At 36.7% G+C, this 27,355-nt stretch overlaps 2 protein-coding genes across 8 annotated transcripts in view; one reads left to right on the top strand and one right to left on the bottom strand.

The window, feature by feature from the left end:
* Positions 1–50: 50 nt before the first annotated feature.
* LOC311292124 (lipoamide acyltransferase component of branched-chain alpha-keto acid dehydrogenase complex, mitochondrial-like) lies at positions 51–10,100 on the bottom strand. 6 transcript variants are annotated; one of them, XM_084411649.1, is made up of 12 exons: positions 10,040–10,100; positions 9,789–9,945; positions 7,784–7,901; positions 7,576–7,651; positions 6,644–6,825; positions 6,436–6,545; positions 6,116–6,341; positions 4,565–4,731; positions 2,439–2,516; positions 2,128–2,319; positions 1,401–1,472; positions 51–756 (listed from the first exon to the last, which is right to left on the bottom strand). In XM_084411649.1, exons 2-12 carry the CDS (start codon positions 9,837–9,839, stop codon positions 589–591), a joined length of 1,440 nt encoding a protein of 479 aa, XP_084267775.1. In that variant the 5' UTR covers positions 9,840–9,945; positions 10,040–10,100; the 3' UTR covers positions 51–588. The 6 variants fall into 6 exon arrangements, 5 of the variants coding, with proteins under 5 accessions (XP_084267775.1, XP_084267776.1, XP_084267777.1 ...); XM_084411650.1 differs by having other exon boundaries at positions 9,789–9,891; positions 10,040–10,069; XM_084411651.1 differs by lacking the exon at positions 10,040–10,100 and adding an exon at positions 9,969–9,987 and having other exon boundaries at positions 9,789–9,891.
* Positions 10,101–13,231: 3,131 nt separating this feature from the next.
* Positions 13,232–27,355, top strand: part of cdc14aa (cell division cycle 14Aa) — a 29,408-nt gene continuing 15,284 nt past the window's right edge. The window contains exons 1-8 of one of the 2 annotated variants that reach the window (XM_084412519.1): positions 13,232–13,775; positions 16,717–16,807; positions 16,901–16,976; positions 21,214–21,306; positions 21,674–21,753; positions 24,582–24,648; positions 25,586–25,648; positions 26,105–26,192. In XM_084412519.1, the coding sequence (XP_084268645.1) occupies positions 13,682–13,775; positions 16,717–16,807; positions 16,901–16,976; positions 21,214–21,306; positions 21,674–21,753; positions 24,582–24,648; positions 25,586–25,648; positions 26,105–26,192 (652 nt within the window). In that variant the 5' untranslated portion in view covers positions 13,232–13,681. Of the gene's footprint in view, positions 13,776–15,599; positions 16,074–16,716; positions 16,808–16,900; positions 16,977–21,213; positions 21,307–21,673; positions 21,754–24,581; positions 24,649–25,585; positions 25,649–26,104; positions 26,193–27,355 lie in introns of those variants that run through there. The other variant, XM_084412518.1, reaches the window with a different exon arrangement.

Raw genomic sequence — 27,355 nt, forward strand, 5'->3', positions numbered from 1 at the left:
GTGCGTCAAGCCTAAATTAAATCTGTTCATCTTCTGTGATCGTGTTTTTTAACCACAATATTTAATGGGATTTTGAAAATTATAACACAATGCAGCTTGCCAAAAAAAAAAACTTTATTCCCATCACATTTTAGTAGTCTATCCATGCGTGGGCCAATTGTTCGTTTAACAGTTAAATGATGGTCCTTTCTTTACTCTGACATCCAGTCACATTGGCACACAAGTGGTTTTAGATGAAGTGACTGTCTGTCAGCTCTACAGAAGCTTGTGTGAATGAAGTCTCAGAGAAAGTCAGCAAACAATGAGATGTTACAGTCCAGATGCTTGTCCAAGTGCCAGTCAGTATCAGCCTCCGTCTGTGCATTAGAAAAACCACCCACTCAAAAACACTCATTAACATGACGCAAGTGTTTCATGATGCATAGTTAAAAAATGAAGGCATCTAGAGGAAAGAAATTAGTCTTTTCCCTCCCACGAATGAATTTGAAAGCAGAAACGTGTGTTTTCATGATGATAGCCACAACACTGTATTGCAGTTGTAAGTAACCTAAAGACGCTCCAGCGGAGCTCTCATTTCCAGAGCAGCCTTCATTTGAGTTCCAGGACCATAGTAGCTGGGTTCTCCAGGTAAGACCGCCACAGGTTGGAGAAGCGGGACATGGTGGCCCCGTCTACGACACGATGATCGGCGGACCAGCTGACGTTCATGATGTACGCCTTCACCATCTCATCACGGGAGTTAAACCTGGGAAGCACCTGCAGCAGAGCAGAGAAACGGCTTTAGGTTTAAAGGCACAATCACATAGGTGGAATATCACTGAAAATGTAGCCAAAAAAAGGCCATTGTCAATAATGTAGCGATGCATGAAGCACAGCTCACACAGAAGCACTTTCAAACCAAGCAGTTTTCTAGTGGTCAGCCGAGTGAGGACAACTTGAACCATTTCTAAAAATGTCATGTGATGTATATAACTACATTTTCCTTAAACCTTGAATACATTTGAGCATATGTATCGTAGTAAGTTTAGAAATATATTTTTTTAATAGCATTGAAAGTTTTGGGTAGTGGCACAACATTACATTTTACAACCTGAACTAATCTTGTCATAAAAGTCCTAAAAAAAGTCAAATTATCTGATTTTAGGAGAACATCTGACCTTGATACACAGTCTTGAGGTTCTGCAGTGGTTGAAGCCATAGTATATATGAACTTCATTTTTAATGGCTTTTTTTTTTTTCAATAAATTAATAGATGTGACAAAAAGTGCAAAATATCGGCATGTATGGGTTATTATAATTCGCTATAGAATATACAAAAGCAAATGTTTACTGTAGATCCAATGATTCAACAATCATCTCGTTTTTTTTTTATTAAAGAGTGAAGAAAACAAGCAGCTCACCTGGATCTTTCCCAAAGCTCCGATGGCCACCTCCGGGGGCAGAATCACAGGCTTGGCATACGTCCCTCCAATCTAAATGAAAAAATTACTTTAATTATTTTATGAGGAGAGATCAGATTAATCGCTAGATAGCAAATAGAAGCCCATTGAAAGCCTGCTGTTGTTTGAGGGCTGCTAACCCATTAAAGAAACGCTTAGACCTTCCAGACCCTCATATATATATCCTCCAAACAGGATAACGATCATGAGGCCCAACATTCGGGGCGACTGCAGTCGAGGCCCAAATAGTGTAAACATAGTGTTTAAGACCAAGTACAGTGTGTAATTTATGCATCACTAGTGGCTGAACTGCAATCTGTTCCAGTGGACGAATGATTCGGGCTGAGCTTTGACACTAATTCACAAGCTTGCGATTGGTTTCAATTCTATCGGATCAGGAACATGTCAATTTTCCTCAAGAAAAAAAAAAAAAATCTCTAATGCTGTAAACTGTACAGTGTACAGTGAATCATTTCAATTAGTACATTACTATAATATTAAAGGTTACAACGTTTAAATTGCACTTAAGGTTTACAAATGACGTGAGTTTGGGACAAGGCTACCTGTTCGTCTGAGATATGGAAGATGAGGATTTTTGGGAAACCGTTTAGATAATTCCATCGGGGGATGCAGAAAATACACACTTGACCTATTTCTGAAGTCTGAAGTCAGGTGGACGGCGCCTCACCGAGCCAATGTTGGAGAGGGTGAAAGTTCCTCCAGTGAGGTCAGCGGTGCCCAGCTGTCCAGCCGAACCCAGAGCCTGCAGACGGTTGAGCTCCACAGCAATGTCAAAAACACTGAGGGCCTGAACGCTCTTCACATTGGGCACCAGGAGGCCCTGAGGAGTGTCCATTGCCAGACCGATGTTATGAGACGCCTGAGAGAACACAAATAAAAACTGTTATTCAAATAGTGCTGTTTAGGACATTTCAGCTTACCATGAGCCTCAAAAAGAAAGGCCGTGATGTAATTGGAGTGTTTTGGGGTTTGTCTTGCCTTGAATGTGATGTTTTGGCAGCCTTCATCCACAGAGGCATTGAGAACAGGAAACTGCAAGAGCCCTAGTGATGCAGCCTGAACAAAACAGTAGAAAAAACAATCTAGAATTAAAATCTGACCTCAAACACCTGGAGTTAAAGGCACACTATGTAAATAATCCAAATATCCAAAACCCACTAGAACAATGTTATATATTTTGTTGATTTGTGTACTTACATTATGACAAAATGTTTCTAAGAATGTTTAAATCCAGAGAGTTTTAAGCAGGACAATGACATCAATGACATCATTAACCTCGATTTCTGCTATATTTAGCCATATTTAGCATGTCTCATATTAGCCGCGTTTCCACTGTCGGGCCAGGGCCGGGCCGTGCTAGTGCGTGCCAGGGCCAGTCGCGTTTCCACTGTCACTTCCGGGGCTTGATCGGGGCTTACTCGGGGCCAACGGCCAGGATTTCTGGCCCGTCGAATACCTTGGGCCAAAGCGGGCCAGCTCGGGCTAGAGGAGTGGTTACGAACAGAGGCGGAGTTCACCTGAGTCGGGAGACGGCAGCGCTGGATGATTCTGTCAGCATTAAAGACTTTTAAAATAATTTAACTCGCGTTCATGTTTGAATGCCTTCTGTTTGTGATGCAAAAGACTATGCGCGCTAACCCTTACCATAGTAAACATAGTAAACGCTTGAAGATACGCATAGTAAAAAAAACATAGTGAACGCTTGAAGAAATCAGACCAATCATAAAGGCTATCACAGTCATGTTTTTATTTTATCTGTCAGTAGCCTACGTCTCGTCTCTTTATACCGGACTAACATAAAATAAAGCAACTTTTTTTTTCGGGAGCTTCCTCTGTTTCTGACTGAAAATATCTGTATGGGATGGGAGTCGAGAGAGTGCTAAAGCTCCTCAGGTCGTATTTATGGTGGCATATATTTGTAGAAATTATCATTCTTTCTAAATGTGATGTAAATATGTCCTGTGACTACCAGATAAACAGAAACAGACGCGACTGAAGAAGTAAGTGAGTCCTCTTTCTTTTGTGAAATAGACCTAACGGTAATTTGACTAAATAATAGTGACTAAATGAATTCATTATGATCAATGTATCACTTTTTATTGTAAACCTGTGGTAAAACATCGATGCTTGGGTTTTAAATATTCAAGTAAACAACAAAAATGCCAGCAAACGGCCGCTTTTATCGTGTTTGTTTTCAACTCTGTTTCCAGTGATTTCTGATTAGTTTTCTGATAAAACTTCCATTTGTTGGTGAAATGATGGGTTAGTGTGACGTTGTTCCAGAGAGGCGTGTTACGGGCGTGTTTTAGTGAAGCGCTGTGGAGCTTCTGGCCCGACAGTGGAAACGCAGGCTCGGTGCTATTGGCCCGAGGCTATTAGCCCGGCACGGCCCGTTTAAAGCCCTGGCTCGCACTGGCTCGACAGTGGAAACGCGGCTATTGATCTAGCTTACTGCAGTGTGTAACAAGTGTCTCATATAGTAGAGCGAGTATAGAGCGAACACACAGCATTATAACACCTTTCAACACACTCAAATGTATCTAATATGATAAAACAGCGCTGTGTTACCCCACATACACATAACCGGAAGAAACGGGTATAATAAAAGCTCCTCTACTCTCGAGCCGTGTGTCGCGCTCGTCTCTCATTAGCGGTCTCGTTCCGCTCCAACAGCTTTCGTAACGTCAGTAAAATCTTTAATACATTACCGGTCATCCATGAATATGATTTCAGCCCGAGTCCCGTCGTATTCTCCACCGGCTATAGAGGTGAAGACAACAACTCCCATGATTCCCCGAAATCAAGGCGTCATCAAGCTACGCCTTTGATTTGAATAAGCGACCTCTAGTGGCGAAAAATTACATAGTGTGCCTTTAATATTCACATAGCAAAAAGCCATTAGAGAAGTGATCGTACACAATCTGATCAACGACTTTTCCCGCCATTCATGATTACTGGTTATTTTTATATTTCAGAGTTTACCTACAAAAAATGGATATTTAAATGAATATTTAAAAATCTTATAGCGTGATGGCCCTTTAATTTTTAATGTGTATAAACATAAACAGGTGGTTGGTGTAACACCAAGTGTAACAGGAGAGCACCTTGATGAAGAAAGGCATGTAGCTGAGTTTGACACCCCGAGACTCGGCCAGGTCCTTCAGCTCCGAGCGCAAGCGCACTAGCTGCGTCAGGTCCACCTCATCACAGTAACCGAAGTGAGGAGTTTTCAGAGCAGCGCTCATGGTCTTCACCATGGCCTTCTGGAAACCTGTGTTTATCACCATATAGAAGAGATGTTCAAGACAGCCAAACATGCAAGTCAATGACAAATAACATCATCCATGATAAAGAAATGGCAGTATAGTTTATGGTCTTAAACCTTAACTTAAGGTCAGTTTACACCTGTGACTATATAGTTCTAATTCTATAAGAATAGGGAAGTCCACAGCACAACTATAATGACACAGAGGAACGATATTATTGGAATCACTTTTTAAAATGACTTTTTTTTTTTCTGGTGGATGAACGATAAAAAAAATGAAAGCCAATCAAAATCCCCGCAAAGATCTCAGGCATTTAAATCAGCAGACGACATAACAGCAATGCGCTTATTAAAAACAATATAGTTACTATAGTCATAGTTTTATGATTTTGTATCATTCTTGCTGTAAAAGGGCTTTTAAAAGGGTACGTTTTGTACTTATGTTGGTTTCATATGATTTTAAAAACTTGTATGCCCTTTTCAAGAACAGTTTTAATTGAATGACTCTGAAAATGTCATGTGGTGTAACCAACAAGTAAAAAGTGATATATTTTCCATACATCAAATATATGTAAATGTACACATTTTAATCATCATTTTCGAAGTGGTTTACTATATTTTTCAAGGTAAAAAGTTTGTTTACACATATCATGAATTGTTAATTAAAGGGATAGTTCACTTAAAAATGAAAATTCTGTCATCATTTACTCACCCTCAAGTTGTTTCAAACCTGTATGAATGTCTTTCTTCTGCTGAACACAAAGGAAGATATTTTTTTAAACAACTTGAGGGTGAGTAAATAGTGACAGAATTTTAGAATTTAGAATTTTTAAGTGAACTATCCCTTCAATAAATATTACATTCTTGGGAAGTCGCACCACATGACATTTAAGAAAAAAGAATAAACTTAAGGTTCTTTTTTTTTATTTACAAATTTATGGTGCCCGATATTATTTAAAAAAAAAGAAAGTGTGTGTGTGTGTATATATATTTATATATTAAAAAAACAGAAAAGGTGTGTTCAAGTCATTGTAATCATGAATTTGCATAATATATTGCTAACACTTTACAATAAGGTTCATTAGTTAATGCATTAACTAACATTAAATAACCATGAGCAATACATCTGTTACTGTATTTGTTAATCTTTGTTAATCTAGGTTAGTTAAAAAAATACAGCTGTTCTTTGTTTATTCATGTTAGTTCACAGTGCATTAAGTAACATTAACAAAGATTAATAAATGCTGTATAAGTGCAGTTCATTATTAGTTCATTGCTAACTAATGTGGTTAACTAATGTTAACTAACAAACCTTATTGTAAAGTGTAACCAATATATTTCTGAATATCATTGACCGACATCCAAGAACATGGAACACACTCAAACTCACCGTTCAGAGGCTCTGTCTTGTCTTTGCCGGAGAAGACGTGTCGCGGGATCGCCATGATGGGCGTCTCCTCTTTGGGAGGGGTCTTAGCAGTGGAAATCACAGGTGTTGGGATTTTCTGGCCCTCATAAGGAAGGATGGCTCCTGTCTGCTTGGCTAAGAAACTGATAATGTCCTCTTTTAAAATACGGCCATCTTTTCCAGTCCCGACCACCTCACTTAGTTTAATCTGGTAGAGGACAGATTTAGAGATCAGGAATTATACAGAACTCAGTAGAACCACAATGATAGAGGGGTTACAGTATGATGCCATGCACAATTACATTGTTCTCCATGGCCAGACGGCGCACCGCTGGTGTCGCCTGGGATTTTTCATGTGATTGGTTATAGGATATTGCTGGAGTCTCTACCACATCTTCCTCTGGGTCGCCCTCTGCAGGACAAACAGCATTAGTGCACAACGACAGAGATGGAAGGACATTTCCAAGTTCAAAGTGAATTTTAAAAATACGATCCACAGCAGTGACTGACCCAGCGCTTTGTCCGTTTCAATGTCTACAAGAGGTGAACCAACATGTGCGATAGCATTTACATCATAGTACAGCTTACGGATGACGCCATCATAACGGCTTGCGATAGTGACAGATGCTTTGTCACTCTGGACCTCACAAATGCTGTCAAACTGGGAGACCCTGTCCCCTTCCTTGACATACCTGCATACAGCATACATTTGCTTGGAATATTCACCATTATTTATTATTTAGAATGGGTTAATCTGTAAAATAAACATGTTTTGCTATTTGCTGATTGCTCTTTTGCACCACTAATGGTTAGGCCGTAACTTTGGAAGCTTGTTTCTGCCACTGAATAAAAAATAAAAAAGGGTAATTCCGACTTTTTATCTGAACTTTTTATTTGTTGAGTTTACATCTCGCCATTCTGACTTTTTGTCTCAGAAGTGCGTGATATAAACCCGAAAATGCAAGTTATTAAGTCAGAATCGCATATTATAAAGTCAGAATTGCGAGATATAAAGACAATTGCGCGTTTTAAAGTCAGAATTGCGAGATATAAAGTAACAATCGCGTGTTATAAAGACAGAATTGCGAGATATAGTCACAATCACGTGTTATAAAGTCAGAATTGTGAGATATAAAGTCAGAATTGCGAGATGTAAACTGAGAAACGAGTATGTGAACTTAGTATGTTTCCTAAATATCTGCAAAACATGTTTTTCATGCTTTAGTCAAATTTTTTTTTTTTTTTTTTTACATACAAAACCTTTAAAATCTGACAAAAATATTTGAGAACCCTCGTCTTAAACACCTCAGATGATCCTATAGTCTAAGAGCAACTTTGGTGACTCCACTGAAGCAAGTCTTCTGTTAGGGACAAAACTCAAGTCTCAGATTAAAATCTATTTCAGCATGTTTACAATACAAAATTCAAACACATTAACATACCACTCTTTTACTGTCACTTCCATAATGCCCTCTCCAATATCTGAGAGTTTGAACTGCAGCACTGGTCCAGAGGCCACTGAAAGTATAAACAGTCCAGTTTATTACCACAGCAATGACATAAACAGAAAGATCAGGGCTTGTTAATATGTTGTACAAGCTAATAAGCCTGTTTGAACATATATGGGAATGTCATCTTGCCGACACATACCATGGCTGGATCTGAGGCCTCTCCAGTGAATTGAAGTGAGTGGTGTGGAGATGTGAACTACAGGGGCCGGTCCAAGGGCCTGGAGCCTGGGACACTGCTGGAGGCGATGGGATAAAACCTGGGGATTTGATGTACAAGACCATTAAACATTTTTTTTTTTTCTCAGGATGCTAAAGGTAGGTTTACTAGCCCTGAAATGGCTAGTGACTGGCCCCTGAAGTGACTGGGATTACTGGGTCAATTAAACGCAGCAGCATTTCTGCAAATGCGTTGACTAATAGACCCTTTTACAGTTGGTAAACATTGTGACGTATTTGTGTGGGCGGGGCTTAGCTGGAGGCAGAAAGATTCCTCTGGCCGCTTCACTAATGTTAGTTTGCAAGTTTTGTTAGCTTGTTTTTTTAACAATGACTGGAGAAAATCCGATTTTATCTTAATGTGCAAGGTCACTCACCGTCCAGGACCGCGATTGTTATTTGCAAAAGTTAATTTTAACGGACATCCCAGATTGGCTGACCCGTACACGCTCATTCAATGGATGGACGATCTGACAGGATTAACGTTAACGCTACCTCCGGTTGAGTGGCCTGACTTCTACACCTACCCGATATAGAAACCGAGGGTAAAGAGAAATTGAGGGCATATACATATTTAGATGCCTATAACTGTACTAAATGGTCACAAGACTTGTGTGGTAGCCTACGATCCGCAGTTCTGCCTAGCCAGCGCCACGGCCAGACAGAAGACAACAATGTAAAGGGTGACATTACGGTGCAATTTTAATGATGTGAATATTTTCTAGAAATCAAAAAAACAGCATATTCATTTTTTAACTATGTATTTGATTACACTTTCTTACCAGGTTCTTCAGAAAGTCACAATCAATTAAAACAATGTATACAATCATAGATGATTCACAAATAATCACAATAATTTAGAAAACATTATGCGATAAAATTTCAAATTGGAGCCTCTGTCGATTCTTGCACCCAACAACACAACAAGATGACATTTAGTAACAATAATAATAATTTAAGCTCCTTATTATGTAGCCGAATCTGTGCTGGTTTGTATTAGCCGCCTCCAGTTGTCCGTTTGTTTTGCCTCCAGCTAACGCTGTGACGTAACTGTGACGTCGGCGCAAAAAGAGTCTATACACTAAGCAGGTTTTACACCAGGGATCAGTGAAAATATATGGCAATGTAAAATTGCATGACATTTAATGTAATTCATGACTGTGGGTCTGTTTTGGTTGAATACTAGTATGCAGTCTTTAAAGGCACACTATGTAGTTTCCGTTTTTCTCAAACAGCGACCCCTAGAATCGCTGTGGAGTACCTGTATTTAACGTTAATGTCGTAAATACCACTCACGCAGAGCCGTCTCTGCACTCTTCCGACCGCGCTTTCTTTGTTTCTTTCGTTGACTCTGCCATGATTCATATCTGAAATGCATGCTAGTGTCTTCCATAGAGGCTGCTTCATATGTTGTTGATGTATGGGACGTTGTGCCGTAAAGCAAGTCGTGACTCTCGCGAGATTTGTCGGAATGGCGAAATGGCTTATCGAACAAGAAAAAATGTAGGGCGGGACTTGATTTTGTTAAATGGGAATTGATTGGATCATTTTTTTTGATAGGTTTCAATAGGTTTGTTTGCTATTGCTGTGATCTCAACCCTTGCGCCAGTAAACACGTCATCATTCATCAGATACGTTTTTTAATTAAAGATTATGAGGGCACATAAATAAACAATGTGCATGGACTATTAATAACTATTAATAACAAATACTGCATTATCCAATAAAAAAAAATATAAGAAATGCCCATTTTGATTTCATGGTGACTTTAATGAATATACACTGACTATAGCAGGGGACAGGACTGAACATTTCAGCAATTCATTATATTTTCAATTTGTGCGTGTTCGCTGAAAGTGATTTGACTAGGAAACTCTAACACGGTGCGTCATATTCGTTTAATGAAAGCCCAATGTTTCTAAACTCACCAGACGCCTCAGTGTTTTCAGAGAACTCCGCACTGATGTCATCGCCGCCATGATTGCCCAAGACCCTCACAGACATGAGGGAGATCTCTCCGGCATCCTGAAACTGCGAGATATGAACAACCGACTCACTTGAGCGCATGACAACAATACATTTACCCTGCAAGACAAAAACAACTCAACTGTAATGCTACAGCCACTTATTAATACATAATCATGGATAAATCAAATCAGGACTTCCTGTAATTGCGAACCCCAAGTGGTGTTGATCATCTCTCATCTTGCATCCTCTTGTTTGTTACGCTTGTTGACGTCATGCTCACGCCGCCTTTGACCAGCCAATGAGTGTTTAGTTTTTTCAAGCATGTAAACATGATTTCGCAGTATATTCAAATTATTTGAGGTGAAAAATATCTTAAAGTTATTTGAAAAACAAAAATGTTTACTCATTAACGTTAACTAACAACTTTAACTAGCAACCTTAATCGTAGATCTTTATCCAAAAATTAATCGTAAAACAAAATGTGAAAGTCTATTCAAATGTTTACAGACCTGCAAGAAGCCTATAGTACATAACTGTGATAATACTTTAAAAGTGCGAACTGAACGTAATATTTTGACCCACTTAAGTAGCCTACTCTAAGTATAAAGTGCATCTTTATGTAATTTCACAATTACTTATATTGAAGTGTATTGTCAGTATACTGATATTACTATTTATGGTAAACTAAAAGATAGCCTACTTTAATGTCATTTCTATTAAAACGAGTAGCATATAAGTATATTAGTAATAATGAAGTTGCAATCTAATAACTGAAGGCCTATGTATGGAATAACACACTACGGTTATAACAACTTATAATAATACTTTACATGTGCTTTAGTATGTTATAGTCAATATACATCAAAATAAGTGTATCTTCAAAGCCTGACAAAATATTATTTAAACATTATAATCTAAAACGTACTTTGAAGTAAAACTTGTATTTTGACATTATTACAAAGTCCACTTTTTAAAAGTGTACTGAAGTCAGTTAAGAAACGTTGTTGTGAAAGTGCACTCTCTTTAAAGTGGCCTTTTATTTCATTATTATTATCTGCGTGTAGTGTTTAAAGTACACTAAAAAGTGCACGTTTAAGTCAATAAAGTGCACTTCTTTTCGTTAAAGGCATTCTAAAACCCCATAGGAAATCTCTGATGGAAACCACATGGGATTTCCTGGTTGTAGGTCAGTGTATGTTGTGTGTGGGAAAACTTACTATTTCAGACCTCTTCTCTACTTTATACTTTGCTTTAATCAATAGCTTCAGACATTATTTTTCGTTCTCCTAATTTTTGACTACGTGTAAAGCCAAAAAGTTGCTTCCTTAAATTTCTAAGTACAATCAACGTGGATGTTTAAGTAATTTCAACTTAAATTACATTAAACTGACTTGTCTTGTATAACTTATTCAAATTTGCTTATTTTGATGAGTTAAAGCAACCTTAAAACATACGCTGTCTCATATAATATTTTACAGTGTATAAACAATAATATTGAGTTAATCCATATGCTGTATTTACTCCGGCTTTGGTTGCACTGCATGGCTGAGGTCAGGTGACCCAGTCTCTGGGATGTCTTGTCCCCCATAGTTCAGCAGTCATTCTTCTCATGGTGAGATTATCACGTCAGCCTTGACCCTGCTGTCTTTTCCCACAGCTCCTTAAGATGCTGCTTAATTGGCTGATTGAAATGATCGGGTTAAGACGAGAATAGATGATGAGGCATGACTATGTGCAGGTGAGATGAAGCACATGACTGAAGGAGGATATTCTCTCACGCATTGTGTTTGGTCTGATGCTTCAGGATCTTCACACAGATCCCAATAGTTCATTTGACCCAATATTCGTTAATATCACTCCTCTGACGCGTTTAATGACATTTTGCTTAAAGGACACATATATGAATGATAGCAATTCATGTACTGAAATCAAAACCTTTAATTATTGATATATTAATATGGTATTATACAATTTTATAACAACACAACAGCATCTCATCTATCTCTTCTAACCTTGTAGTAATTTTTTGACAAACCTAATCTAAAATAAAATGACAAAGCTTTATTTCCAACTTTACAATTATACAAATTATCGAATTAAAATGATTATGATTAACAAAAAACATTACAAATATTATTATGCAATAATGATCGGAAGATCCAGCTTCCTATCAAAAAATAAATTAGACTTTTTATTAATTTATTATATCAGAAGAAAGAGACCACAGTGATGTTTATGAAACTGGAAAAAGTTATTTTAGTATTATTTATATATAGTATTTATCAATATTTTGAATTAGCTTTTATATTTATATTTTTGGTTAATTTTGTTGTGTGCTTTTGTCTTTCTAGTACTTTAATTTAAACAAATGCATTTCAGTTAGCTGCCAAGTAAAGGTAACATTTCAGATTTTTTTAAGGTTACGTTTTTCAGCAATTTTAATAGCCTAGTTTTAACAATAACAGCATTGTAAAAAATAATAATAATAATTACTCAATCTTTTTGAGTAATGACAACTTCAAATGAAATTGTTCAACCAACAAACTACATTGAGCTGACCTTAATTGTTTTAAAAAAAAATCAAATAATGCAGAGATTTGACTTTAAATTACACACAATTTCAATTTTTTTTTATTATTTGTATTATAAATTATATCCACAGAACTAAACAAAATAATGTTTGCAACTTAAACATTAAATGAAATCAATGAATAACAATTTTTGGGGTAACGTAATGGAGGCAAGCTGAGGTTTGTGCATGTAAACCTCACTCCCCTGGACTCAAGAGGTGCACTAGCCGCCTTGTTAGCGCACCATGGTCCTACTCAATCCCGGTAGGACCGGATACATTTGCTGCCGTGACTTAGATGGGAGTGAGGTTTTGGGGAGGTGACTGAAACGAAGCCAATCTAGTAAGAGCTGTGCGTGTAAACTCCCCTGATCTCAAGAGGCGCACTAGCGACTGATGCTAGAGACTGTAGTATCCTTGTTAGCGCGCAAGTTGCTGGTTCAAATCGAGTAGGACCGGTTACAACAGGTCCCCTGAATTACTTTTTATAGTGAACAATACATGGTCAATAATACAGTTTAGCAAAAATATTTGATGTTAGAATGCAGTGATTGACCAATCAGTCAGCCATGTCATAATTACAAATAACATACTTTTATCTCATGTTAAAAATCATGTCATGTCAAGCAGCATTTGTAATATCTTGGTGCTTTTTTCATTTCATCCGCATCCTGTGGGGAAGAGTCTTCTTCCAGTGTTTCTCAAATATCTACAGCGCTGATAAGCTCTCCTGTAACGCTGTGGTTGACCTTGCCTGTTATTAGAAACCCTGTTCCATTTGGACTCTGGCCTCTAAGCATGTCCTCATCTCAGGTGTTACCTTAGCACTGTCCCACAGCCACTGACCCTTGAACAGGAGAAAGGGACTCCAGACGGCTGCAGTGGTGAAAAGCCCATGCTGCTTTATAGTGGCAGAGATTGATGGAGACAATACCAATGTGTCACGGAGGTCGTATCTCAAGCCCAATCAGAGTGAGAATTCAACAGTGACATTCCCACCTCTATGGGAATTGAGAGTAACCGAAAACCTTTGACAGCACCGGAGCCGGGGCCTTTCTGAAGTCGAGCTGTAACCCGAGGCGGTCACTTGAGCCGCTCTTACCTTTGTTTCGTAGCAGTTTGGCGGGTTGAGCTGCGAGGAGTTCTGGAGAAATGCAGTTTATTTCTTCTGTTCTGTGACTCAAATTATGTTCGGCTGCCTCCAGTTTAAATGGGGGACGACATAAGGATGTGATTCTTCATCAGAATTATCCTCTTCCTCCATTCACGGACCTCAATGAAGGCATGTCCCATGTGCCGGCCTGGAGGGGACACTGGCGCTTTAAGCGCAGGCGTCCAGCCATGGTGCCACCAACAGCCTGGATAACACACATCACAGGTCTGTCTGTCTATCTATCTATCTATCTATCTATCTATCTATCTATCTATCTATCTATCTATCTATCTATCTATCTATCTATCTATCTATCTATCTATCTGTCTGTCTGTCTGTCTGTCTGTCTGTCTGTCTGTCTGTCTATCTATCAATCTATCTATCTGTCTACTATCTATCTATCTATCTATCTGTCTGTCTACTATCTATCTATCTATCTATCTATCTATCTGTCTACTATCTATCTATCTATCTATCTATCTATCTATCTGTCTGTCTGTCTATCTATCTATCTATCTGTCTATCTATCTATCTATCTATCTATCTATCTGTCTACTATCTATCTATCTATCTATCTATCTTTATACATTTCTGCAAAGTACAAATTATTTCACAGGTAGGCTTATAAATATGTTCCTGGGTAATATGCGAAATATTTCCTTAAACAAAGTTGGATGCAAAAATAACATTACTTCTTATTTCTGTCCCTTTCTGTGGCTAAATCATGTAACATGCATTACAGTTTTTCTCAGTCGCTTTGGTGCGTTTCTAAGATCACAACTGAAATTCCTAAAACTTGTTCAACCTCCACATTATCTAGTCACTTGTGCACATCATAAATAACATTTATAGTTATTTTGAACAAGTTGTAAATGCTTTGGTACAGTAATGCAATTTTGTCTGATGTTTCCTACATGATCAATGCTTATGCCATGCTGATCAAAATATATTATACTGGTTCCCTGTTGAATAACATCTCAACATCCCCTCAAAACATCTAAGCATAAGCTCCTAAGTCATTAAATGCAAAATGGTTGAACTATTTTTCATAAACTGTCAAGCATATTTTCTATACATTTCTTTTAGACTTTTTTATTTTTATAAATGTGTCCTGAATTGGTGAATTGTGAAGGTGAATTTTGAATTTCATCAATGAAGGGGAATATAAAGCACTAGATCAACCATTGATCAACCAGTTGCATCATTTGGCAAGCATATACTGTATAGACAGAGCACAACACAGTGTTACAAATTCCGACAATGGAAAAACAATAAGGAAACAAACAGGGTCAACAGTCAGGAAGAAGAAAAGTAAGGATGTGTGGTGGAAGAGTACGGAAGTAAACCAGAGGAAGAGATAGAATAGGCCCAGATTGTAGACCGTTTCTGATTAAATAAGGGCACTATTGTGGATCATGTTTTCAATCATTATATATATATATATATATATATATATATATATATATATATATATATATATATATATATATAGATAGATATGTGTGTGTGTGTGTGTGTGTGTGTGTGTTCATACAGTACATTCAGTAAAAGTGTAACTGTGAATCCCGTCCAGATTCATGCAATCAATATCCCATATAGAGTACTGTGTAAAATTGTACAGTTGAAATGTATATATGCCATACAGATAAAGTGCAGTCTTGTGCATTTTCAATCATTGTCATCAAAATAGTTCACATCTGAATATGCTGACAGGGTAGAGTAAACTGTTATATTGACAACGTGGCTCAGCATTTTGTCTTGTTTTTGAAAAATGACACAAGGACTTGTCATTCTGATGGCACTCATATGTTCACTGACATAAATACTTACTTTTGAGAGATGAACTAAGGATTTTGAGCGAGTGACACGCTTTTGCAGGTAATCCATTGTGTGCTGCTGTTTGTACGAAGTGGTTTGATAAATGCACACACTGTTTTGCTAATCTTAAGGATAATTCGAGAAACGTATCAAAGCGACTGAGAAAAGCTGTGATCCAAAACAGATCAGGCTCTGCGTCCTCTGATTGGTCGAAAGTGCCCCCTCCTTAGCAACACGCATTTGTGTGGTGGTGTGGCACGTGGTAACTAGGCAATGTCTCTTTAACTTGTATCGTGAAGTTTTCAGCCGTGGAAAAAAAAAACGTGCGAGGGAACTCCAGCACAATAAAAGTGCAAAAGATTACGGAAAACTGAAGGACACGAACATTTATGAGGTTAAACTGATGGAAAACATGATGTTTTTAACTCACCTTCTGTTCGGAAGAGACTTAGAGGATTTGCAGGCTATTCTCGACACAGAAGAGCTTATAGGACACAGAAGTGGGTTATAACAGGACTGTGTTGTCTTTCGTTATAACGGATTTATTTTTAAACACATTTATTTTCAAAATTACCGGATGTTCCAGTATAACATCCCGTTGGAACGAAAAGAAACTCGTGGAAATATTTAAACATCCTGAAGTTTCAGTATTAAATAAAATGGGAGATGACAATGAGCTGCTTGGATCTTCTGAGTTTATCAAAGGTAATAAGATGAATATAGTTACTTTATCGTTTGTTTTTTTTTACATTTTTTATTATAAAACAAAGGTTCAAAGGCAAATATATTTAAAAATCTATTTTCTAATCTGCCCAATCCATATGCAAATGTCGTATAACATCAATATCTAGCATAACGTATGTTTATTTATTGGTTTATTTGATAGGGGCCATGCATGTTCATGAACATTGTTGCACCATGTAAATATGCCAGAATTAGTAAAACAAAATGTTGTTCTAATGTTACAAAATGTTGCACTTTGTAATCAATTTCACGAGTGTTATTAAAACAATAATGATTTACAGATCAGTTATTCATGTACATTCAAATATACATAATATAATGAAAGTAATTTAAATTTGTTACATTCTGCTTCCTGTTGCAGTTTATCTTCAGATTGCTAGAATACACTGTAGAAAATTAAATGATCAATACATTGACAACATATGTTTTTACATTGCTTTAACTCATCAAGTTAAGCAATTTTCAACTTTTTTATGAGTTATACAATATTCAAGATTTAAATGGAAATGACTTAAATATCCTAGTAGTTGATTGAACGTAAATAATTAAGGCAGCAACTTTTTTGTTTTTAATTTTGTATTCATTTGTATTTTCTTTCCCCCAGATCGACTGTATTTCGCTACTCTCAGAGGCAAACCCAAGAGCACAGCAAACACACATTTCTTCTGCACAGATGATGAATTTATATATGAAAAGTAAGTCTTTGTAAGTTTTTAACTGACCATGTAAAATTCTGCTCATATCTGATTGTTTCATTTCATGACTTTATTTTCCATTTCCGTCTCAAGCTTTTATGCAGATTTTGGACCCCTCAATCTGGCAATGCTGTACAGATATTGCTGCAAACTGAACAAAAAACTAAAGGTAAGATCATCAGATCATCTTCTTTGAATCAAATGGCTCAGTGTTTGCATTACAGTGCTTGTTGTATTCCTTCACCAGAAATTCATATTTTACTCACTGATCAAATAGGCTATTTTCATTTTCATATTTGGCCTGATTGATAAACATTGAGAACAGCCTTTTTAGTTAGCAGACAAATTAGTTTGGTTGCCTAAAATAAATTAGAATGGTTTGCTGAGACACTTCAAAACCATTTTCCTCTCATTCCAGAAAAAATGTGAATATGAGTATATAGAAATGTATGAATCTTACATAACAGAACTTAAATATGCTTTCCTGGAAAATGATGAAGGCTAATCCCCTGTAAATAGGTAGGTTAAGCCCAGCCTTACAAAAATAAATGAAAATCATCATTAATAGTTCAGTTTTGTAAAACCTTAACTGTGGTCACATCCCTTCACCACCAGCAGCCATGGTCATAATGTTTATATTAATAGTAAGTTATTTTATGTGTTGCAAGACTGTATAATATCGGAGGCAGTTTCTGCAGTGAGCAGCAGAGAGCGCTCTATTACTGTGAGTTACACGTCTCTATAATGACACCACAGAAGTTTCTGGCATGAAGGATTGAACCTCAATGACTATCTTTGTATCTGTGGCTGACAGATTAAGGGCTATAGGGCTCAAGGTGTTTCTGGACAGTATGTGCTTGTCTTTAGTGTGAATTGGGTATACAAAATATTTGGACATCTAAGTAGCACATAAAACTTCTGGAATTTGTTGATTTTGATTTTAAATATTAAACCAAGTGGCATTTGAAAAAAAAATAGTGTACAGCTTTTCTCAGAACATCGTTTGCCATGTTTGACTTTTGGACCACTAGCGTTTTGGTGATTTCTTTATGAAGTCGGTTCTTCTCAAGTTCACAAAGTTCCTAGCAGAGTATGATTTACAACATGATCCACTAATGTTTGATAACCAAAAAGTGTCCAAAATGCATTTTCTTTTCATTTTTGACAGTATATCTATTGTTTTATCATTTTAAACCTAATTTCCGTTTGTTGTATTGTAATATCTCTCTTTAAAACAGATTAACTCCAGGTTTGGTATTGACTAATGTAGTGGCATTCATACACTTTAAAGTGTGTTTTTTTAGGGCACTCTATGTCATTTCCCATATTTTGCTGTGAAGTCTTTTATAAAGTAAACATAAGAATAGCCTCTTTTTTTTATTGCTATTAATATTTCTAGATGAACATTTACTGACCTGAAGCAACTCAGCTTTGCTTTCTTTTCTTTTTTTCTTTTTCTTTTCTAAAGGTTAATTTTTCACTTTTTTTTCTTTTCTTTTTTTTAGAAAAACCATGTTAAAATGTGAGTATCAAATATGATACATCAGGCTTTTGAGGGACGTTTATTTGTTCATCTCTCAACCATCATTTTATGGCATTGCATTGTTTTGCCCCCACAATAAAAACTACAGAACTTTGAACATACAGTATATATGCACTTTATGCATGTAATCTCCTATACTGTTTTATAGATCTTACTGATTTACATTACAAGCTATCAGAATTACTTTTTGGTCATATAAATAAAGTATTCCATTCCATTCCAAAAAAAAACACACAAAAAAACAACAACTTTATTTTATGCCAGGAATTGAAAGGTTAAATAACAATAAAATTCCAAATGTACCTAATTGGCTTAATGTAATGAGAAATAGATTGCAGGTAAACTGAGTAATTCACTTCATCTTTCTCTGCCTGAGACATTGCTAATGTAGTACCATTCTACACAAAACAGCAAAATCAAAATTAAAAAGGCAAGAAGCATATGAATGACAACCAGAGTCTTAAAGGGATAGTTCACCCAAAAATGAAAATTCTGTCATCATTTACTCACCCTCAAGTTGTTTCAAACCTGTAAGAATTTATTTTTTCTGCTGAACACAAAAGAAGATATTTTGAAAAATGTCTGTAACCAAACAGTTGATGGACCCCATTGACTTCTATAGTAGGAAAAAAAAAATGCTATGGAAGTCAGTGGGGTCCATCACCTGTTTGGGTTACAGACATTTTTCAAAATATCTTCTTTTGTGTTCAGCAGAAAAAATAAATTCTTACAGGTTTGAAAAACATGAGGGTGAGTAAATGATGACAGAATTTTCATTTTTGGGTGAACTATCCCTTTAAGTATCCTTATATACTCTATTAAAGGAACAGTTCACCAAATTATGAACATTCTGCCATCATTTACACACCGTCATGTCGTTCCTAAAACATGTTTGGATTTCTTTCTTCCATTAAACAAAAAAGGAGATGTAATCGGCAGAATGTTCTACTCTTTTCAATACATTCAAAGTGAATTGTGAGGTGGCTGTCAAGATCCAAAAATGACAAAAAGGCATCATGAAAGTACTACAACTGTAGTCCATAAGCGCCATGGACTATATTTAGGGCCAGCATCAAGCGAGTTACTGTGCTCTGGCTTCAGAGGACTTGAAACATGGCAAGACATATGGACTGCTTTTAAAGTGAGCATGAAAATCAGCATGAACATTTTACCTAACATGTTTTGCGTTCTGCTGAAGAAAGAAAGGCATACATGTTTGGGATGATATGAGGGGGAATAAATGATGACAGAATTGTCATTTTTGGATGAACTATCTGAGCGCAAACACCATCGCACACCTGCAGGTGATAGGTGCGTGGGAAAAAAAGACCATGTAGTAGTCAAGTAGTCAAGTAAAATAAAAAACAAAGAACTCCCGCACACTATCCGTACTTGCAAAAAAGTATCAAAAATTCTTTATTGGCAACGTTTCGGTCTCATTACCTTCATCAGGCACATACAAACATTACAAACTCGATCACATTTAAAATAGTCACATGACCAATCAATGTACGGATCCATTTGTATCCAATTAGGCTAAGTGATTAAATACATAATTAGCGTCACATCACCATCATAGACAGGTACAGACAATTGTAAATAATATCAGCATTTCATAACATCACATTAAATACTGCTTCATCATAAAGTCTGAAGGGTAAAGTTCACGTCTCTGTAAGAGCAATTCAGTATCACCCCCTCTAGATGGCACATTCACTTTTTCAATCCCACAAAACCGTAAGGAAGAGACATTGTGATTAAAAGATAAAAAATGAGTAATCACTAATTCTTTCAATTGACGTGACGTTTTTCCCACATAACCTAAACCACAGGGACAACTAATCAAATAAACAACATGAGTAGAAACACAAGTAATCACAGAATTGATTATATATTTATTACCAGTTCTTGGATGACAAAACAAATGATGTTTTAAATGTATTATTGCACTGAGCACAATTCCCACAATGATAGTTACCATTCTGTATAGGACTAAGTAAACTCTGAGACGGCCGAGGACTAACACTCATGTGCGAGCATGTACTAGACGATCTTTTAAATTACGAGCCCGTTTATACACAATTAAAGGAGGATGCTGAAAAATTTCACTCAGCTCAGGATCAGAAGACAGCAAATGCCAATGCCTTTTAAAAATATGTTTTATCGCAGAGGACTTGGGTGAATGAGTAGTAATAAAAGTGAAAGAATGCTTTTTTGCCTGTTTTCTTAACAATTCATAACGTGTCTTTCGAAATGATGTATTAAATGCTTCATCAACCCATGCTAAAGGGTAACTTGATTTTTCAATAAAATCTGAATCAGAATGACAAATTCTCCTCAATCTATAGAACTGACTCTTAGGCAGTCCTTTCTTTAAAGAAGTCGGATGAAACCTAGTGGCGAGTAAAAGTGTGTTGCGATCGGTCTCTTTCGTAAACAAGGTAGTAATCAAATTTCCATCATTCTTCTGTATCCGCATATCTAGGAAGTGGACTCTAGTAGAGTCAGTTTCCGAGGTAAATTCTAAGTCGTCAATCAAGTTGTTTAAAAACAAAACAAATTTGCAAGCCTCATTATAATCTCCCAAAAAAATACAGAAAATGTCGTCAATGTACCTATACCATTTAAAGATACGTGAATAAAAAGGATTATTTTCTGCATTCAATTTGTAACTTTGCTCAACAAAACCCATAAATAAATGAGCATAGTTGGGGGCAAAGATCGAGCCCATTGCTGTACCACTTATTTGAAGAAAAAAGTCTTTGTCAAAACTGAAATAATTATATTTCAAAAGATAAGAAGCCTGAACGGCGAAGCCTGGATGAACTATCTGAACATGAATATGTCTTTTGTATATCTGCAGTCTTTCACTCTGTCCAGAAAGCGCATCATCCATTACACCAGTTATGACCAACGAAAGAGAGCCAATGCAGCCGTGCTCATCGGTGCTTATGCAGTGAGTCCAGCTCTGTGTTTCTATAAGAAGGGTGTCCAATCCTTCTCCTGGAGGGCCTGCTGAGTTCAGCTCCAACCCCAATTAAACACACCTGAGTCGGGTAATCAGGGCCTTACTAGACATACTAGAAACTTCCAGGCAAGTGTTGAGGCAAGCTGGAGCTGAACTCTGCAGGACGGTGGCCCTCCAGGACTGACTTTGGACACCCCCCATTCCATAACCTTAGAAGATGATAATTTGTGTAAATTTTTACCCCTCATGTTTTGGGGACAAAATGATTAAAAGAACAAGAGCTATTCACACCATGTTGAGCTCTTGTTGAGCTCTCTTAGAGAAATTGCTAGTTATGTCTCGCTTCGTTATTCAGGTAATCTACTTAAAAAGAACTCCAGAGGAAGTGTACCGGGCCCTGATCTCTGGAACCAATGTGTCATACCTGCCCTTCAGGTGAGATACTGCACACACATGCTCAATCTGATCTGATCTGATCATCATGCTAGTCACACCTCATTACCGTAGTCTTATATATTACTGTATGTACACTGCCATTCAAAAGGCCTTTTTAAAAAGAAATTAAAACATTTATTTAGCAAGGATGCATTAAATGAATCAACGTTGTTACAAAACATTTCTTTTTCAAAATAAATGCTGTTCTTTTGAACTTTCTATTCATCAAAGTTTTCTACAGAAATATTAAGCAATCTCAATTTCTTGAGCAGCAAATCAGCATATTAGAATGATTTCTGAAGGATCATGTGACACTGAAGACTGGAGTAATGATGCTGAAAATTCAGCTTTGATCACAGGAATAAATTACATTTTTATAATATATTCAAATAGAAAACAGTTATGTGAATTTGTAATAATATTTCACAATATTAGTATTTTTACTTTAAATAATGAAGCCTTGGTGAGCATAAGAGACTTCTTTCAAAAACATTAAAACATCTCACCAACTCCAAACTTTTGAACGGTAGGGTAGACCGAAAACAATTGGAACGTGTTGGAACACAAAAACTAGTCATTCAACATTTGTAACTAAAGAAATAATGATCAATAACAACTTTAAATAGTTCATATTTTCCACAGTTAGTTCATAAAGACAAAAAGTATTTTTTGTTCCAATTGTACCTATGTCAGGTACAGCTTAAACAGTACCATAGTACAATTGAAACACTCATCTTTAGTACTTGGAGGGAATGGAGACGTTATGTTGACTGACAAATGGGCTCTCACTTGGGAGCTCCAGTCACCTCTGAGTTTTAGAAAAACAACCAATGGAATTGGTGAGTGGAATTTGCATGCCAAGCCACTCCCCCGCACATACAAGTATATAAGATGGCGGCACGCATTTACTCATTCAGGTTTATGCTGAAGAGCCGAGATGGGGTCCCGGGCATTCAGCGGTGGTTCAGAGTTGTGGCAGGAGGGATATAATGTCTCCGTTCCCTCCATCAGGGAACAAGGGTTACATCAGTAACCAAGACGTTCCCTATTTATCAGTCACTACAACTTTATGTCGACTGACAAAAGACATTACTGGGAAAGATACCGGTTACTGATGCAACCCTCGCTCCCTGATGGAGGGAACGGAGATGTTATGTCTACTGACAAATGGGGTCTCACTTGGGAGCTTGCCAGCATCTGCGTCTCCAACTCTCTTAACATAGTTCAGTGGTTCATAACATAATATAGTTCATAGGGATGCCATTTGTCAGTCGACATAACGTTGTAGCAACTGACAGATAGGGAATTTAACTCATTTCAAATGTTAAAATGTCTAAAAATATATAATTTTACAAAAAAACAGAGCATCTAAGATTTAAATAGCCAAGTTCATCAGTAAATCACTTAAAAAATAAGATTAAGAGCTCATTAAGAGTCAGAAGGTATGCAGTTATGTATAAGAATAAAAGGACAAGAAGCTATTGAATGTTGAAGGGATGCAGAGAAGTGAAAATCGTACCCCTAAAAATAGACTTTGTTTAATATCTTCAGAATAGGGAATCATACATTGTTTCAATACGCAATCATATGCAAGTTATTTAACATGTTTCTTACCCTAGTGTAGGCAATTTTGAAGTAGGTTTGCACACACACACACACACACACACACACTTTATCATACATTTCCAAAAAACTATATTTTTTATAATTATTATTACACTAGTGCAAAATACCCGTGCAAAATCAGTTCTTGTGTGTGTTTTTAGTAATTGTTGGTTTGGTGTGATTGAATGCTCATTGTTACAATTACACAGCAAAAGTTCAGTGACATTTTTATTTGTGCATGGTAGAAAGCACACAGTGAACTCCGAGAAAACGCTATTTTTGAGCAAACAGTTTGTGAATAGGCAACTACAAATGATGCCCGTGAAAGAGACTGTGAACGCATTGAATAGGATATGTTTAGTTGGTGAATAGCATAGGCTACTATTACACAGTAGCGATAACGTTAAGCGCACCTGAATGAAATATAATATTCAGAAGTAAACAGCATAGCTGACTTATAGATTCAGTTTACATCCACAAATGAATAAGCACGTCGCGATTCAGGGAGCAGTGCAAAGTGCCCGTGCAAAATCAGTTTTTTGTGAGCTGATCGCCGTCAAAAAAGTTCAGGAGATATTTCTTAGCGACGGCTGATTTCAACAGGTTCAATATGATAGCATTTTGAAGAAAAAAGTGTCATGAATTTATTGCATTTTTGGGGAAAAATAATCAGTTTTTATAATAAATCTTTGAAAATCCAAATCTGGATTTGAATTTTTTATGATATTATAACCTAAAGATGCTATGTGAAAGTTTGAAACAGAAAATAGTGGTTTTCATCTTGCCACTTTCTTGGTAAAGAAAACACATTTTTACTCAAATTAATCAAAATGGATTTATCACGTTTTGGAACCAAACTCTAATATTCAGAAGTAAACAGTGTAGCTGACAGAGTGTCAGAATGTTTATTTTTAAACCACAGCCTTCTCGGGGCTTCTTTGACCGATACAACTCTCTAGTGTCAGAATGTTTATTTTTAAACCACAACCTTTTAAAAATGATATATTTAACGATATCTTTTGCATTTCTCATCCAAACAATGTCAAACTTGGCACTGCACTTACTCGTGCCCGTGGCGAGACACCTGTCGAGTTTGAAATCAATCGGACTAACGGTTCGAGAGATATGCGAGGAACAGACACACACACACACAGACAGACAGACAGACGTTTCTGTAATTTATAGATAGATAATCTATTTAATGTTATTTTATTTCCATATAGAGATGCTGCTTTTGGGAACTGCACATATGATCTAACCATATTAGACTGTTTACAAGGAATACGCAAGGTAAGTGTATTAAAGGGAAGAGTTTGTTTCAATAGCACCATCTGTTTGAACTATTAATATATAGGAAGGGTAAAGTTTGTGACATTCTTGACCCATTTTTTGGACCAAGGCTAGACAGTGTAGACGTACAATGCAGTTCATCCCCAGAACGTAATCTTTTAGTCCAATTATCTGTCTTTTCAATCTGACACGGGAGAAAGAATTGGCTCAGGCTCTAGTAGACGGATTACATTAAGGACATGCCACACAATAACTGATAACTTACTAACAGGAAGCAACATACAAAGAAGGACATTTTTGGGTGGAGAGTTTTGGGAAAAGTCTTGCAGGAATGAAATGCAGTTGACAGGCAGTTAGATAATAAACAGATTGGATCGTAGTGCTTGCAATTGACACATACAGAACATACACTTACCATTTTATCTTTTTAAGCATCAATGATTTATCTTAAAGGGATAGTTCACCCAAAAATGAAAAATTTGTCATAATTTACTCACCCTCAAGTTGTTCTAAACCTGTATGAGTTTCTTTCCTCTGTTGAACACAAATGAAGATATTTTGAAGAATGTTGGTAACCAAACAGTTGATGGGACCCTATTGACTTGCTTTGTATTTTTTGTTTCATACTATGGGAATCAATGGGATCCCATCAACTGTTTGTTTGCCCAAATTCTTCAAAATATCTTTTCTTGGGTCCAGCAGAGGAAAAAAATTCATACAGTTTTGGAACAACTTGAGGGTGAGTAAATGAAGACAGAATTTTCATTTTTGGGTGAACTATCACCCAACTTAAGATTTATGCATGATGGACTCATTTGAAAATATGCATTTCCTTAGAAGCATTTAGATTTTCATTATGTTCCATAGAATTCTTGATTCATGATTTGCCTTTATTTAATGAAACGTAAATCTTATTCTTAATTCATTTTCTCTTCAGGCCTTGCAGCACGGGTTCTTTGACTTTGAGAATTTTGATGTTGAAGAATATGAACATTATGAGGTATCACCTTCTTTAATATTAATATTTCATTCTAGATATAAAAAGTGTACAGCACTGCTTCATTCTCTACAGTGGCCCCAAAAAGTTTTGACCATTTAACATTGAATAACTGTGATAATAATAGCATTCAATATCAAAATATCAAATCAAGTGGCTTTTATTAAAGAAAAAATGTATATTTTGTAAGCAAAACACTTCACTTGTGTTTACTCTGATATAAAACCTGTGTGAACTTGAGGAAAATTTACTTTACTGGTTAAAAATCATTGCAAAAAAATCAGTTGGTTTGACATTTTGTCATACAATGTAATCAATTTCACATGTATTTAAGTGTCTATTCGTTTTGGGGACACTGTCTATTGTCCCATTGTGATCCCTTAAAAGCTATTAAGGATACACAAGACTTTTGATGGATTCAGAAGTTTTAGTGTATCTTCTCATCTTTTGCATTACAAGCGTGTGGAAAATGGTGATTTTAACTGGATTGTGCCAGGAAAACTGTTGGCCTTCAGTGGACCTCATCCCAAGAGCAAAATAGAGAACGGTAAGCTGGAACATTAGATTTGCACCTAAAAGCTAGTACATACTATCCTAACAAATACCAGATTCCGGTGGTTATTGGATCAATGTTAACCCTGTTGCCATTTATTCTTTATTCAATGGCAGTTGTTTCCCAAAACCCTGTTAAAGGGATACTCCACTTTTTTCGGAAATAAGCTCATTTTACATCTCCCCCAGAGTTAAACAGTTGAGTTTTACCGTTTTAGAATCCATTCAGCCGAACTCCGGGTCTGACGGTACCACTTTTAGCATAGCTTAGCACAGATCATTGATTCTGATTAGTCCAGTAGCATTTCTTTCAAAATGACCAAAGAGTTTCAATATTTTTCCTATTTAAAACTTGACTCTTCTGTAGTTAAACCGTGTACTAAGATCGACGGAAAATGAAAAGTTGCGATTTTCTAAGCCTATATGGCTAGGAACTACTCTCATTCCAGCGTAATAATCAAGGAACTGTGCGGCTGTACCATGGGTGCAGCAGGCGTAATGATATGACGCAGCGCCTGAAAATAGTCCCCAGCTCGGTAACTTCTTCCAACGTGACCGGGACTAAGTTTGTCTAACCTATTAGACCTATTTTCAGGCGCTGCGTCATATCATTACGCCTGCTGCACTCATGGTACAGCCGCACAGTTCCTTGATTATTACGCCGGAATGAGAGTATAGTTCCTAGTCATATAGGCTTAGAAAATCGCAACTTTTCATTTTCCGTCGATCTTAGTACACGGTTTAACTACAGAAGAGTCAAGTTTTAAATAGGAAAAATATTGAAACTCTTTGGTCATTTTGAAAGAAATGCTACTGGACTCATCAGAATCAATGATCTGTGCTAAGCTATGCTAAAAGTGGTACCGTCAGACCCGGAGTTCGGCTGAATGGATTCTAAAACGGTAAAACTCAACTGTTTAACTCTGGGGGAGATGTAAAATGAGCATATTTCCGAAAAAAGTGGAGTATCCCTTTAAACTTGCTATAAGTATAGGAAAACATTAAAAATGGCTAGTCATCCCATTTACAGTCATGGCCAAAAGTTTTGGCAGTGACATACATTTTGTGTTTCGTAATGTTTGCTCCTTTAGATGTTGTAGTGTTGATTTCACACTGTTTTTAGATTATTGTGCAGAGTGATCAGATGCAACAGCCCGC

This window comes from Rutilus rutilus (assembly GCF_951802725.1).
Source record: "Rutilus rutilus genome assembly, chromosome: 6".
Taxonomy (NCBI): domain Eukaryota; kingdom Metazoa; phylum Chordata; class Actinopteri; order Cypriniformes; family Leuciscidae; genus Rutilus; species Rutilus rutilus.

Bases quoted from the DNA above. Each gene is read 5' to 3' on its own strand.
- LOC311292124 (XM_084411649.1), bottom strand. From the start codon at position 9,839: ATGGCGGCGATGACATCAGTGCGGAGTTCTCTGAAAACACTGAGGCGT. The intron at 7,652-7,783 runs GTATGTGTCGGC...TTATACTTTCAG, and splicing joins AGGCCTCAGATCCAGCCATG to TGGCCTCTGGACCAGTGCTG. The intron at 6,546-6,643 runs GTCAGTCACTGC...TTTGTCCTGCAG, and splicing joins TGAAACGGACAAAGCGCTGG to AGGGCGACCCAGAGGAAGAT.